The 17,134-nt window shown below is 44.5% G+C and overlaps 1 protein-coding gene across 1 annotated transcript in view; it reads right to left on the reverse strand.

The window, feature by feature from the left end:
• Positions 1-17,134, reverse strand: part of RPP40 (ribonuclease P/MRP subunit p40) — a 699,670-nt gene that overhangs the window by 202,866 nt on the left and 479,670 nt on the right. Inside the window, exon 5 of the mRNA XM_078688048.1 lies at positions 11,825-11,959. Coding sequence (XP_078544174.1) covers positions 11,825-11,959 — 135 coding nt within the window. The remainder of the gene's footprint in view (positions 1-11,824; positions 11,960-17,134) is intronic.

The following is a 17,134-nucleotide window of genomic DNA, read 5'->3' on the forward strand; positions in this document are numbered from 1 at the left end:
CCCAGCCAATAGGTTTGATGGGTACGAAGCAACATGCACTTATTACAATGATGATTATGACGAAGTTGATGAGACAGGATCCTACCAAGCATAGGACAGCCAGAAAAGGGGTATTACCAGAGTGCAAATTCCAGTGGATCAAAGGGGCCCATATGTTCAAATGTCAGTTGTGGGGAACGCTAAGAATTTTCTTTTGGATTCTGGGGCCACCAGGTCTTCTATTGCACGTCTGTCAGTCCCGGATGCACCCCTTTCTGGCAATATGAATGTCTCCGTGGGTTTTGCAGGGACACCCGTGACCAGTCCTGTCTCTGAACCCCTCCCTCTCGATATTGGCCCTGCACATGTCGACGCTCCCTTGGTTCTTACTACAGGTTGCAGTGAAAACTTGTTAGGCATGGATTTACTGAAAGCTCTGTATGCGACCATATCATGTAGTCCCCAAGGTATATCCCCAACAATTTCTCCCAGCACAGCTTCCTATATGTACCTGTCTGGTCCCCTCCCACCAGAGTTGCAGTCTTTACCTTTCTCCCTCTGGGCATCATCAGACACTGATGTAGGGTGTCTCAACATACCCCCGCATGTGGTACGCATCCAGCCAGGTGCACTTCTCCCCTGCCTTCGGCAGTATAGACTACTCGCGGAAGGAGAAATGGCCCTTTTGACAATAATATCTGAATTGATGGACAAGGGCGTAGTGGAGGAGACACGTGGCAATATCTGTAACAGTCCCATTATTCCTGTTATTAAAAAGACCAATGGAGATGCTCTCTCCCCTAAAATATACCGATTTGTGATTGACCTGAGAGCCCATAACAAAATAGCAATCTCCCAATACCCTGTTGTCCCCGACATTACAGCTCTCTTAACAATGGTTCCTTCTGAGGCCACGCACTTTTCTGTCATAGACCTGAAGAATGCTTTTTTCAGCATTCCTATACATCCTGACAGCAGACAATTCTTTGGTTTCTCCCTTGGTGGGCGGAGCTTTAGATTCTGCCGCGCCCCTCAAGGTTTCACCGAGAGCCCCAGAATCTATAGTCAAGCCCTAAAAAGTCAATTCCTTGGAACTCCCTGATAATTCCACAATATTACAATATGTAGATGACCTCCTCATTGCTGCAAATTCTGCCCCAACATGTAAAGAAACTACTCTCTGTCTGCTACGCCACCTTGCCCTACATAACCACAGTCTCTTTGAAAAAGCTTCAGTTTTGTCAAGAGACGGTGACCTACTTAGGTCATCTCCTCTCGAAGGAGGGAAGGCAGCTCGCCGCTGATCGTGTAGCCATTATCAATGCTATGACGCCCCCACGAACACAAAAGCAGGTGCGCCTTCATAGGCCTAACCTCATACTGTAGACAGTGGATTTCCAATTTTTCGGCCATTGTCAAACCTCTTCTTGCCCTCACCACTAAAGACATATCAGACAGTTCCTTTCCATGGGCTACAGAGCATGCGCAGGCATTCCAAGATTTAAGAGGGCCCTGTGTACTGCTCCAGTCCTCGGTACTCATGACTATAGCAAACAATTTTTTCTTTTTGTACAGACGGCTGTGCATGCGCTGTCCTGACCCAGATGTTTGGAGGTCACCAACGGCCATGTGCCTATTTTTCAGCCACCTTAGATCCTGTTGCAAGGGATCTCCCAGGATGTCTACGGTCGACAGCTGCGGCCTCCCTCATGGTCCGTCAGAGTTCGGGTATCGTCATAAACTCCCCCCTGACTCTGATGGTCCCCCATTCTGTAGATACCCTCCTTAATAACACCAAGACACAGTACCTCACTAGCGCACGACTTACAGCATATGAACTGTCACTCTTTGCCAGCCACATTAACATCAAAAGATGCACTGCACTAAACCCCGCCAAATTACTCCCCCTGGATACTCAGGATGCCCGCTTAGACCCACATGACTCTGTATTGAGGACAGAGGAGGAGACGAAGGGACGGGTTGACTTACAGGATACCCCGATAGCAGAACCAGAAGGTACACTGTATAAGGACGATCATGTCTCAGAGGGCCAGATGGTAACACCTCAGCCGCCTACGCCCTGACGACACTGGGGCAAGTAGTAGAAACAACTCAGATTCCGCAGTGCTCTGCTCAGGCAGCAGAATTAGTGGCCCTCACTAGAGCCTGTGAGTTAAGCAAGGGAATAACAGTAAATATCTATACTGACAGCCAGTATGCCTTTGGGGTGGCCCACAACTTCGGGAGGTTGTGGAAAGAAAGGAATTTCCTTTCTTCCCATGGGACCAAGATTCAACATGGCCCCCTAATTCACCGACTGTTAGACTTCCTGACACTCCCCAGAAAGGTGGCCATTATAAAATGTAAGGCCCATAAGAAAGTGACAGATGATGTTGGGAAAGGCAATGCTCTGGCTGACCAGACGGCCAGACAAACAGCTCTTAGGAAAAGAGAAGGAATGTATGTAGGAGGTACTGCTAGGTGGGTGGCAGACGAGAGCATGGTTGAAAACACAGTACAGAGTGTGATTGATATTTAGTCCCATACTACTCCTGAGGTACTTAGGGTGTGGAAGGAGCAGTTAGCAAAGGAGGGAATTAATGGTTGCTGGGTCCGTACGACTATGGAAAGACAATGGATGTTACCTGACATGTGTTAGCAGTAGTTACGATGGCCATGGTCCTGCCCACGTTAGTGCAAAAGGGATTTGTAAACTGTTGGAACCTACATGGTACAACTTTAAGATACCAGCATATGCTGAAAAGCTGGTTAAAACATGCATGATTTGCCTAAAGTATAACCCAGGAAAAGGCACAGTTACTCCTAAGGGAGGATTCTCTCCTCCTACCTTCCCTTTTGAAGTCCTCCAAATGGATTACATCCAGATGGACAGGTGTAACAATGTAAAATATGCCCTGGTGGTGCTCTGTACCTTCAGCCGATGGGTGGAACCCTACCCCGTCAAAGGCAGCACCGCTATCACTACCGCCAAAGTGCTATTAAAAGAGTATCTCCCACGATTCGGTTTGCCCCGCTTGGTCTGGAGTGACAACGAGACACACTTTACGGCTCAAATTATGGAATATGTCTGTACAGCAGTGGGTATAAAACAAAAATTTCATGCAGCTAACCACCCCCAGTCAGCAGGTCTAGTGAAGGTATACAATGGCATCCTAAAAACCAAAATGGCCAAAATAGTAGCCGAGACAGGTGTCACTTGGGTTGATGCTCTGCCCTTGGCCCTACTGTCCACAAGAACAACCGCCCACACCAGGATAGGGTTATCTCCCCACGAAATTGTGTCCGGGAGGCCTGCCAATGTCTGGGGTGTCCCACGGCCTAAGAAACTGTCTGACGTTGAATACCCTGTATTAACTGTACAGTCTAATTAATACCTTTCGTACTCTTATCACTAGGTGCACAAGGCCATACCTGACAAAAGCAAGGGTCCAGGACAAGTTATCCAACCTGGCGATTGGGTCTTAGTGAGGAACTTTCAACGGACTAAGAGCCTCGAGCCCTGCTGGACACAGCCCCGTCAGGTGTTACTGGCCACCCGCACTGCTGTGAAAGTAGAAGGTCGGAAGAATTGGGTTGATTCGTCTCACTGCCGGTGTGTGCCTCTGCCCCTCCCCTATGATCAGTGGGTGAGGGAAGCACAAGGAGACTCCGAAACAGAAACAGTTCCGACGTTTGTCCCATTCAGCGATGCCAGACTGTATTCTACATCTACGGAAGCAGAGAGTGACAGCATACTGAAAGGAAAAGTGGAACCCTCCCTTAACTCTGCTCAACACCAAGAACAATTGTTTCCCGACCATACTGTCCCTACTTCCAACCGATATAACTTGCTCCCCCGAGGGAAGGCTTGCCCTTGACTTCGCCAAGTGCCGATAGGCTCTAGGGCTGTGATCTTCCCAGATGAGAGTAGTGCTGGTGTGTCAGACTAAGGTATGTCATAAGGCTCCTTGGCACCTGCGCCCAGTGAAGCAACCACCAATCACAGACAGCCACTAGAGGTCCCTGGCTTAGCACAATGGCAGCCGTCCAAAACGCCCTAATCCAGAAACAAGATGTCAGTCTCCGACATAGTAAATGCTTCATGGCCACCATGGTGACGCTGTTTGTCTCCCTCATCCTGTCTATCCTTAGTTGGCTGTTACTGATCTACCATCCTGTTACCCCACCGACTCCTACCCCGACTCCTGCAGAACACCAGTACTACACGTTACCAGCCCACGAATTACCCCGCCGTGCAGAATTCTTCAATAACACTTTCATCCAAATGTTGCATCATCATCATCAACTGATCATGAACACTTCCAACTGCAGGGTCTGAGGACTGATGCCGCATTCCATGATACACCCTGTCCCATTCTTTCCCTATCCCTTCTCCATCTCTGGGTCTTGACTTGCATGGTGGATGTTGATACAGGAGGCCTACACTGTCAATGGTACTGCCAATTCTGTCCATCAGACATTCCGCGATGACTTCTGGCGGAACAGATCTGGCAATGCCAATGCTCCTTTTTGCCCGACCAGCTCTTCCACATTGCTATTACCACCAGATGAACTCGGTGAGATGGTAGTATTCAACTCAACCACTCGACGAACATTTTCTAGATTCCGCACCAAAAGGATACTGCCTGATGAACGAAACACTCTGAATGTCATAAATGTGCAAGGCCGTGTCTGCATCCATGGCCTAGGGACTAAGAAAGTTGGTACCAGTACGTGTGATATCACTAAAGCCTTAAAATCTACACCTCCTCCGAAGCTGGTGGTATACCCCAACACCTATTTCATCTGTGGCACTGCCGCCTACACTGGGCTCCCACGTAACTGGTCTGGTACCTGCCATCTGGCCTTCCTCCTTCCACCAACATATTCTACCCATGGAGGTTACCACCTGTCAATGAAGGGCGCCTTGCGCCGCTCACGTAGGGGCATCGTATCAGCCGAGGATACAGCAGGCCAGGAAGCCGGGGAGACTTCTTTAAAGGTTTCCTTTCATTCTGGGGCCACATGGCAAACAGTCGAGCTGTACGAGGACTGACCAGGGTCCTTGAGGCCACCATCACAGTAACAGCTGGTGCCCTCTCCAACATCACTGCAGAGCTACAGGCGGACCGCCTTATAACGCTCCAAAACCGCATGGTCCTCGACGTCATCCTTGCTGATCGTGGTGGTGTGTGTAAATTGATCGGCTCCAGCTGCTGCGTGTACATCCCAGACAACGCACCTACAGTGTACGATGCCATCCAACATCTGCATCGCCTTTCTTCTGAAATTCAATTGGATGAATGCAACTGGTCCCTCACAGGCTGGATCTGGGGACTTCTTTCCCAGTGGGGTTGGAGGGTCCTCGTCTTCCTTGCCTTGGGAGTAGCAGTCCTGGTCTCCTGCTGTTTGTGCTTTCAGTGCCTGCCAGTGCTCTGTACAATGTGTGTCCAGACCATCAAGCCTCCACCCTCTAACATTCACAACACCAATATGATGATGATGCTCCAACAAGAGACAGATGGTCTTATAAACATTGACATTTCTTAAAGTATTTGCCACTCAATGGCAAAAGGAGGGTCTGAGGATAAGTGTTTTTCTGATCGGCATCATTTGTACCGGGACTCCATTGTTTTTTTTTCATTGCCATCTCGAGTCAAACACTTCCACACGACCCACCTGGTCTTTTCTGCTGATGCCTGAGAAAAATCTAAACTGACACGACAAAGACCATCTTGCAGCCTGGATTTCTGCCCAGGAACTGTTGCACACCCAACCCCCTGTTCTTTGCAGTTCAACAGAAAGCCATGAGACACCCACGCCCTGTGTAAACAAGCTTGTTTTCCATCTCCTGCTCCCAGCCTGGTAAACATCCTTGACACCGTGATCAGATTACCTGGACAATGGTCTGACTGTTGGGCCCTGATCAGGGTGAATAAACAATGACTTGAAAGACCGGCTTTGATCAAGCCGAGTGAACAATGATCTGTGTACCAAGCCTTGACCAGGTCACCAACTAAAAACATTGTCTGGATCTGATTATCAACTGCAAACACTGCCCTGATTGAACAATGGACTAACAACCAAAAGACTGGGATAAAAAATGTATAAAAGGCTTGAAAGCTACAGAGTGAAGTAGCAGCCTCCTCTGTCTTATCTCTGACTAGCTTGGGACTATGTTCCATAGCCCGGGCTATTGAAATAAATCTGGGCTCCTCCTGCAGACAAAGGCTCCAGTGTCTCCTTTTACTAAATATGGAAGGTATGGAAGACTAGGGCGGTTCCCCCGCCGCTGAGACCCAGTAAGTGGGTTTAACCGGTTCTTCACCAGTCTATGTCCTCTAACTTGCCTGTCGCAGCCTCCCATTTACTTCCAAGTGCGAGTAGATTGTCGGGCATATTTTTTATTAAAGTATCATATGTCCACGAGAATGCCTTTTCACTAATCTCCTCCTGAGGCAGCCTCACTTCTAGTGGAGCATACTCAGGGAGAGCAGCGGTGTTGGGTGTCTGCGCTCTCCAGGCATGTCTGAGCTGAATATATTTATAGTGTTGTCTATCTGATATGTTGTATTCCTCTTGTAGTTGTGCGAAGGTTATCAGATCTCCGTTTCTAATAATATCTCCCAGATTAGTTAACCCGATGGTGTCCCATCCTTTAAACCCCCGTAGTTTTGCTATCTCCTGTAACCGCTTGCCCTCCCACAAGGGGCTAGACCTTGTCAATAATTTTTCCCATTTCATTTGACGTTCTGCTTCCTTCCAGGCTTCTATTACTCTCTGTGTAGACAGTAGTAGGCCCTGTATTTCACGACCCCCGTATAGATAATGTAGGTAAGAGTGTTTGTGAAATGGAAGTCTCTCTAAAGCATATGTGGGGTGATCTCCAGGCATATGTCCCCATTCATTCAGTGGGCAGCTCGGCAATACACCCGGAGGTCCGGCAGCGCTATTCCCCCATTGTACTGACTACGTTGTAATGTTTGTAGTCCTACTCGGGGGTGCCCTCCGCCCCACACAGGCCTTTACATTTTGTTCTTATCTTGTGTAATTTGCTGTGCATTCAAAGACAAAGGTCAAATGTCAGGCGATGTCTACTGTAGGCGCTTGTTTACTATTCTTTATGCAACTTCAAAGTGAGAGGATTTATGTGACAATCTAGCTGGATACTGGGAGTAGAAAAGAGGTTTTTTCTAGCACACAACAGCAATTAAATAAACTGTGTAAGTATTTCAGAATATATCAGAATTAGGAACACAAATGAAGCACATTTTTTGTTATTTCTGAAGTGTGTAGGAAACAAATACTTTAATATGATCAAGACAAATCATTACACCAGTTGATGGGAGTCCCACATATTTGTTTGTGCACTGTATAGTTTTATTAGTAAAACTGTATGTCTGTACAAATGTAATGATCATTTCAACTGAAAATGTGTTGTCTGTAATGGCAGTACACTACCATTCCATTCATAGTCTGCTCTACGCCACTCCACTCTGCACCACTTCACACCTCTGCACTCTACTGTGCACCACTGCACTTTACGCCAATGTACTCTGCACTACTCCACTCTACGCCACTGCAATCTATGCCACTTCACGCTATGCCTCTCTACTCTACTCTGCACAACTCCACTCTTCGCCACTGTACTCTATGCCACTCTACAACACTGCACTATACACCACTGCACTCTATGCCAATGCACTTTACTCTGTAACACTCAAATCTATGCCTCTGTACTCTACGCCAATTTACTGTACGCCACTCACATCTACTCTGGGAATCACTGCACTCTACACCACTTTACGCTACACCATTACACTCTGTACCACTCTACACAACTGCACTCTACCCTGCACCGCTTCATTCTTTGACACTTCATTCTGCTCTGAAACAATCTACTCTACACCACTCCACTCTACTATACGCTGCGCCACTCCACTCTATGTCACTATACTTTTAATCACTGTGCTCTCCACCACTACACTCCAACACTCTACTCTGCAGTCTCTGCCACTGAACTCTAGGCCACTCCACTCTGCAGTAGTCCACTCTATGCAACTGCAATCTACAGTACTATACTCTACTTTGCACCACTCTATGCCACTCTACTCGGCACCACTCTACACCACTGAAGTCTATGCCACTGGACTCTACTCTGCACTCTACGCCACTGCACTCTATGCCGCTCATCTCTACTCAGCGCCACTGCCCTCTGCATCGCTTAATTCTTCGTCACTCCACTCTGTACAACTCTATCCCACTGCACTCTGCACCACTCCACTCTGAGCCACTCCACTCTATAAGCACTACTCTAATCTATGCCACTGAAATTCTATGGCCCTGCATTGTATGCAGCTGAATTCAATGCCACTGCACTCTACAACACCATACTCTGCAACATTGTACGGTAATGCACTCTACACCAGTCCACTCTACTCTATGCCACTCCAGTTTATGGCACTCTACGCCACTCCAATTCACAACATTTTCTGCCACTCCATTCTACAACACTCTTCACTATTCTACTCTACAACACTCCACACGACTCTCCTCTACGCCACTAGCTTTTAGCCATGTTGAACAGCAGCCACGCTGGTGTACAATATGGCTAAAGCACATTGGCAAAGCCAATAGCTCTTGCATAGGCGAGACCAATTGGCTTTGCCAATGCTGGTTTTAGCTTGAATACAAGAAATAGTGCAAGCGCTGTGCAGGTGAAATCTAAAAAGTCTTTTGCATGCAGAAAACAGTTTGTATGAAGTGCTATGTCTCTGTGCATGCATTTTAATATAGCATCTTAAAAACAATTTAAAATGTGGCTACCTACAACACTGAACATGTTTCTCCTAGTTGGGAAAGGCAACGCAAGGAATACGAGACTTCTTCAAGGTTTTAGGGTAAGTGCTGTTGCATTAAAACTCATGCTACAGCCATGTAGGGTGTGGGGGAGGTGGGGCGGGGCGCGGGTGGAAGAGGGGAAGGAATGTTATAAAGAAAAAAGAACATACCTTTAAAAGCCGGCCGCCGCCTCTCCTCCGTCCTCTGTCCTTGTCCTCATCCTCATCTGTCCCGGCGAGTGGCAGCAGAAAGCACCCGGCAGACAGGCTCACCTGTGCCAATCACAATGCTGCAATGCAGAATTGTGATTGGTCTTAGCACCGTGGATTGGGAGCCTGTGCATGATCCTCACCAGGCTGTGCCATGCAGCGTGGTAGGAACATGCAAAGTGCGCATGAACTGTTTGGTCGGCCCAAGAGGGCCAACCAAACAGTTCATGCACACTTAGGGAGTGCACAGCACTCCTCCCCTGCTCCGGCCAGCCCCGCTCCACCACACACTGCACACAGGGAATAGGAAAAATAAAATGACAATAACGATACGTTATTGTCATTTAATGAGGTCGAGCCTATGGCAGCCCGCATGCGCTGCATTGGAATCGACCTCTCGGAATCACTTCAGCTTCAGGAGAAGCTTGTGCATGTGTTGCTCACACACCATTGGCCTTTCTGTTTGGCTACAGCACGCAATTGGCCAAAGGCATGTGGCTTTCCCAGCTTTAAGGCAAATGTTCACTCCCAAAGCGCGTTGCTCTCGGGAGCCAGCAGCGGTCCGCAGGTTGACATCTGTTTTGTGTCACGCAGCGGCGCGCAGCCTGACATCTGTTTTGTGTCCCCTTTCACTTTCGCTGCCGTGAATTTCATTGTGGTCTCATTTATTACTTCCTGGTTTGGCTTTCTCCGGGCTAGGGTAATGCGCTTCCCCAACATATTTCTGTGAGTCTTGGATGCCTCCTGCCCGCCTCGATTTTATTGATGCCCAAGCAGTGAGATGCAGTTCTTTTTACCGCCACCACCCTACTTTGAGCCACATTAGGCCTGTCATTATTCTCCCCAATCCTCCCCTTGCACTTGTAACTTTTCATCTCTTCCTGCAGCCTCGTTTTCGGTGCGCGCATGAGAGTGTGTCTGTGCCACAGTGCCTCCATTCATTTTTTCTTTTCTTATTCCTTTAGCTGAACATGTGAGACTCCCGTTTTGGAAAACATGTTTAAAGCAGAATTTTGATAAACCTCCATTGCCTCCCTGTTACCTACACTTCATCACCAGACTGCATGGCAGCAACAAGAGACTGTGGTACCCTGGTCAAGAAACATGAGGCAGCCATAAGGGCACGTTCTCTGGGGTATTACTATCTCACACTCCACTGCAGCCAGGGTTGGATTGGGATTTAAAATTGTCCCAGGCACGCTAAAGAAAAGTGGCCCACATTTGCATATTGCCTTTGCAAAACACTGCTTCGGCGAACTTTTATTAAAAAAAGGGGGTGATGAATGCACGGATTAGCTTACACTGGTGAAACACAAGTGAGGCCACATTTGCTCCTGCCCCATGCCCCCGCTCAATATGCATATCTTAATGGGCCAGCCCCACCGAGAGAAACAGAGTGAAACCTCTGCCCTTTGATAAAAAGGAGGTAATTGAGGCCCATCTGCCTCCAGAAAGGCCACTCAGGCACCCACTGACGGCATCTCAACAACGCAGAAACCGCCCCTCGACTGCTAAAACAAACATTGGCATAGCCAATAGGTCTCGCCTTTTGGAGCTTATAAGTGTTTAGCCATGCAACAGTTGATGTTGTTGCACCAAGGACTTTGTACTGCATAACTAAATACTAAAAGGTTCCAAAGGCGAGACCTATTGGCTATGCCAATGCTTGTTTTTCCTTTTTGCATAGTGAGTCAACGCCCCTTCGCCTTAGCAGAGGAGCCGCGCCACTGTGTAGCTGTCTCGGGAAGATGTATTCTCAGTGGTAGTATCTATCATAAGAGATTTCTTTAATGCCCTGTGGCCCCCTCCACATTTCCCCTCCTTGTGTACGTCGGAGAGAGGAAGAGGGGGGCCCGATGTAGGTAGGCAAATACCGGTCGGAAACGGCTGAAAATACCGATTTTCTGCCGTTTCCGACCGGTATTTGGATATTGAGATGTAGGGGCATGTTAAATTACAGAATCGGTAATTTTACCGAATCTGTAATTCTTCCGATTCGGTAAAATACCGAATCTGTAAAATTACAGATTCTGTAATTTAACATGTAGTGCTACAACGGTTTAAGAATTTGTTATTTACCACCAACTAGAAGTTGGTGGTAAATAATGAAAACCCTTCAAAAAGCATTTTTTTTGCTTTAAAAAATGTGCCATGTTGCAGACATACATGCCCTAAGGGCATGTATGTCAGCAACATGTGCACCCATGCACAATTGAGGGGTGCAATAGGGTGTCAAAGTGACACCCTGTCCCCCTTGCAAATTTGTTATTTACTGATTGGTTAATTGGCATTGATTCCTATGGGCCTAATACCGATTCGTTAATTACCGAATCATTCCGATTCAGTAATTTCAAAAGTGAAATTACCTACATCCCATTTACCTACTCTTAAATACCGAATCGGTATGATTCGGTATTTAAGAGTAGGTAAATCGAGATTACCTACATCGGGCCTGGGCTGGCTAGCCGTGCGTGGTAGATTAAAGGTCAATTTCTCTTCCTTAAGAGCGTGGATGTTGCAACCACGGGTGTCGGGTAGGTTGGGAGGAGCTAGCTGTGTGTGTGTGTGTGTGTGTGTGTGTGTGTGTGTGTGTGTGTGTGTGGTTTCTTTTTTTATTAACTATTCAACATGATGCGAAAGCCCACAGACCTTTGAATTCAGCCGAACGTGGTAGTCTTTTATAAATGATGTAAGCAAGAGGCTTGGTAAATAAATTCCATTTATGTAACACTAGGCTACCACCCTGCAGCATCCAATAAGAGATTTTAGTTGGTAAAATGAAGTGTGTTACAGACCTTCAACACCTGAGCAATGCCAAGCCATTAGGAAGTCGAAGTTCATAGGTTTCTTTTCTTTCAAGGCCCAAGTCACTCTTTTATACTTCTTTCCATCTGGAGCGAAAGCGGCTTCTGTCAGGTCGATTTTAATGACTGAAATTAATTTAAAAAGCACACTTTGAAACATATTCTACTGGCCAATTTTTTATTGAACATATATTGCACTATGCCAGTACTGCAGCAAATAAAAAGAACACAGATAATTACATCAAAAGCAACAGAAAGACATTTTTAATTCTCGGTGAAGGAAGAATAAGAGACGGAAAATACCTGCACACCATCGTTAAAGAAGAACGACGCCACTGGAGTGAAGCTTTGCTACATTGAAAATCTTCAGAATACTGATAGTTCAATTAGAAATTATGCATTTCCAGTGGAATCGGTAATTCTTTCCCCTCTCCACACGATTCCTCATTTCACTCCGGAGTTTTACTGCTTTCTTAAAATCTCCGCGTGAAACCAAATAGATGCAGGGTGTTCACACTCTAACTGTCCCCATCTGAGCTGTAAGGGACTTAATAATGAGACCCTCAGTGTTTGTTATGTTATGTGTATTTGTAAAGCGCACTATCACCTGCAAAGGTATCCTGTTTGTATATCTCTGTTCAACATACTTGGTTACCCAGATCTCAAACATTTAGCCATAAAGATGACTGTCATTCATATTTTGGTTTTTGGTTTGCTTTCCTGACAGACTTCCATGTCATTCGTCATTCCAAATAATTAAGCCTCAAAGTACATTAGATCAAGCAGGGGTATTGGGAGTGCAAAAGAAGAAAAGAACACCTGTAAGAATCTACTATAATAATAATGTAATCATTAAACTTAATTTGGATTGCAAGAATCCAAGAAAGCATCATAACATATCACAAATTTAAAATGTTCTTAATCGCATTTAAAAATAATATAAATATTAAAATTCATTAGAATGCATATGCAGTAAATACCAGTGCCTTCAACAATTAAGAACTTACAACATTTTACAATGAATTCGCCCTGCCACTTGAAAGGAAACTATTATTCACTCTATGACTTTGCCCTCTTTCCTAAAAGTAAAACTGATGAGAAGGCTCTCCTAAAATATCCAACCTTCATAATCACTTTATCTCAGGGCTCTAGCTACTAGATAATATAGTATCTCTTTCGAACTACTAAACACATCCTTAAAAAAATTAAAATCTGCCCAGCAAACATGTTTTCCATCCGTTGTTTAGCATATGCCTTCCAAATGAAGTCTAATATTGGATTTCCTTAAAATAGGTATTAAAAAAAACATCGCCTAGAAGCCTCAAATAAAGGGCAAACAGAATCAAGTGGCATGCGTTCTGTGTAGATGATTGATCACACACGCACGGAGGTAGAGCACATAACTAAGTAGGAAATGCTATCAACAGATGAATCATGCTAAATCTGAGAAGGAAAAGATACCCACATAAACAGGATTTGTCCACCAAAGGGACACATCTTGCGCTTTCTTTAACCTACTGTCAATACAATAGCTTAAAATGTTATGCTTTACTAACTCTTTCATATTTACAGTAACTATGGGTGGACTGTCATGCAATACTTTCAAACCTAAACATTCAAAGGACTTCTTTATATATGACAACCAAGGGATCTCAATCACCCTAGTAAAACCCAAGCACTCTGAAATGCAAGCATGCACAAAAGAGGCCTCAGGGTAAGTCCAAGCCTTAACCTTTAACAATAAGGGAGAGAGATTTAGAGAGTCCATTGGTATGAAAGACCAAGCTCTTCATGACATAATATATTGGCTGTGCTTTGGGAGACCTGTAATAATCTTCTCAAAAACGAATTTTCCACCTTTTGTAAAGGGTCTTCATTTATATATTCCCACAAGCCAGCCCCATATGATCCTGCTGGCACAGCTTTTGTTTCGTAGAGGTAAATTCGTTCTTTAACTGTTTTTCGTCCTAATTTATGGGTGAAACTAAAAATTGCCTCAATATTACTTTTGAAAAGATTTGCCCTGACAGTTAAAAGCTATTTCCATAACAGATTGGAGCTAAATAATATTCCCAAATATTTAAAAGTATGAACTATCTCTAATATTGCACTTCGCATCAAATCCGTTTTAGTTTTGTATTTCGAGGCCCACAAGTCATTACAAAGGATTTGCAATAATTGATTTTAAGACCTAATGTGGACATATAAGTTGCAAAACCATCCAATAATTTTTGTAGGCCATTTGCGGTCCATGCGATTAAAATAGCATCAACCGCATATAATAACATAGGTATTTGGCAGCCCCCATAACAGGGATATCTTGACGTAAATTGACTTAATGTTTGGCAAAGCCATTTATGTGTAACAGAAAAAGGAATGGGGCGAAAATGCATCACTGCCTGATTCACGTAGATTTTATTGGGGGCATTAGTTCACCCTGAGGGCCATAGCACTCTCTCAAGCTTAAGCCCTGATGTAAGCACTTACGTAACAATAAAAGATTTCTCTCTACCTCTGGCTCCTCCATCCATGACTATAATTTGTCCCGATTTACCAAGTCAAAGGCCTTAGATAGATCAATAAAAGCCATGTGCAGAGCCCCTTTTTTAGCTAGGACATATTTGTCTGCAATCAAGTACAGATTTAGGCATTGGTCTGTTGTACTTACTCCAGGCCTAAAACCACATTGCAAGTTAGTATTTTATTTTCAATAGCCCAATTTTCCAAACGCTCCAATATGACTCTACCCAGGATCTTCATACTTGAGTCAATTAAAGAAATAGGCCTGTAGCATATCGGAGAAGACCTATCTCCTTTTTTTACAAATCGGGACAACAGTAGCCGTTTTCCATGATTCAGGGATAAAACCTCCGGCAACATTTCTAAAGATATTAGCTAAGAGAAGGGGGGCACAGTTCTTTATTTGATTTAAAAACATTGGCTGATGTTTAGAGAGCGGACGGTGTATGTTGCCACAGGGAGGCCCAAGAAATGGGGCAAAATTTGGGGGCCCTGGAACCAGTATAGGGGTGAGATATGCACTCCTCCTGCTGCACCGGACGATCCAGCACTGTTGGAAGTTCCCTGAACCTGTATGTTGTTATCTTTGCTGTATTTATCTGATTAGGAAGACGCCTATTTCTGTAATGCGAGTTGAGATGCAACCCAGTGTATTTATTGCATGTGTTTATGATTTCTTCTGTGTGCATTAATAAAAAGAATTTAAAAAAAAAACAACAACAAAAAAACATTGGCTGGTATGCCATCAGGGCCTGGCGTTTTCCCCACTGTACACTTATTAATTGCTTCCTCTACTTCTTTGACCTTGAAGCTAATAGATTCATGCACAGTTCGAGAGCTGTGCTGCACAATATCGGTATTTACCGTATCAGTATTTGCGAGGGTAGCATCTATATTTGCGAGGGTAGCATCTAAAATTAAATCTAATTGAAAAAATGTGCCACCCAATTATCTGCGGGTATTACTATCTCAAATGTGGGAGCATTGGTGTCAGTAAAATAAGGCTTACTTACAATTTTCCCAAAAATTCTATTATCTCTTAACATGCCGGCTTTTAGTATGTCATGTAATGCTTCTAATCTAATTACCCCTTTCCTCTCTTCTAATATTTGCTTATTTTGCCGCCTAGCAAGTTTAATTTCTTGTACCGGGCGAAGAGATATTTAAAATTTTCTATAGGCTGCCGTACATTTGGAGTTGAACTACCTATTCAGGGGTTTCTCTCCTGTAGGTATAATCTTAAGGTTTCTAGACATGGCACTATATCATTTTTCAAAGCCTAGTTGTATGTCCTGCCCTGTAGGATTTTCTGACAAGACAAGTGGCAATTAAGAGTGGGTGATCACAAACTAATTGTTTAAAAAAAAAAAGTTAGGAATTACATTAGCCCATTTCTCTTTCTGCTTGGTACTATAACACTTTTTTGCTTATCCATAATTCAAGTTTGACCTCAATATTCACAACTGGGACCAACAGGTTCAGATCGCTCAAGCAATATAGTATAATCGTAAAATAATGAGTATAGAAAGCCAAATCCTGAAAGACAAAAATGTAATCAATAGTACTACTCCCACAACAACCCATGAAGATAAGGAGAAAACTTTCTACGTGTAATTATTTTACCAGGTCACTTGCTAGAAGCAGGGAAAGACTTTAGATAAGGCTATTCTGGGAGGCCCCGTACACGGTATGAGCAAATTGAGTTATATTTTCTTCTTCTTTGTTCACTAAGCCACATAACCGTTTTTCATTTAGTTTGCATAACTTGAAGTTAAAACCCTCTGCCCACATTAACATGGTTTCACGTTTTGTCCTACACAAAACAAGATAACACAAAATCTTCAAAAGGAGCAATAATCGCTGGATTAAAATCTTTATTATTGCATTAATAGTTGACCACCAAGAGATCAAAATCTCTCAAACCTACCATTAAATTAACTAAAAAATAAGGACAAGCCCATACTTTGGACACCTTTGAGACCGGTATCAAAATAGATTCAAGTGTAGCTAAAACCTCCTTCGCCCTGCCTGCTGGAAAGGGGCATGCCGGCTCCCAAAAATGATGATATCCCTCTAATTGAACAGCTTCTTGTGACCAAGTTTCTTGAAGACAAATAACATCCAGGTTTTTTTGGGATTATACCAATCTGGATAACTAAGCTTTGCCCGCAAGCCTGTGATATTCCAGGAGGCAATATTACATACCACATATGGTGGAAGACCAGATATTCCCTCTCGAGTTGATCCTAAAGGTCGGATGGGGGGGGGGGATATCGTCAGGTTGTGTGGTAAGTCAATCTATTTGATCTAGAGGGGCAATAGGATAAAAATCTATTAAAGGTTGGCACTGCAAAAGGGGTAAGGTACACTGGAGGAATGGAGCAGTATTGAGAAGTATTGAGAAGTACTAGTCGGCCTATAAAAGTAGCCTAAAGGCAAGGCTTCAATTCTACTAAGTGGGTATCTACGGTGTTGTAAGCCAGTTAATATATCTGTCTTGCCACAATCTAATTTCTAAGGTTTACCACTACACAATCAAAATCATCCCTTGTGGAGGGCCCTATCCAGTCCACTCTCTCTACATGGTTACTGGCATTATGTGATACACTTTGGTTGTTTAGCTTTTTATTTAACCAATGAATCCCCTTGTTTTTCAGTTGGTCATGATCCTCACTGAAACCCTCGTGTAAAGGGTGCACACCTTTCAAAATCACAACGTAGGGCGTAGCTTGTGAAGGTAACTGAAGAATGTTTAATTTCCTGTGGACTTGTTGAAATAGC

Source organism: Lissotriton helveticus, chromosome 4_1 (assembly GCF_964261635.1).
Source record: "Lissotriton helveticus chromosome 4_1, aLisHel1.1, whole genome shotgun sequence".
Classification (NCBI taxonomy): domain Eukaryota; kingdom Metazoa; phylum Chordata; class Amphibia; order Caudata; family Salamandridae; genus Lissotriton; species Lissotriton helveticus.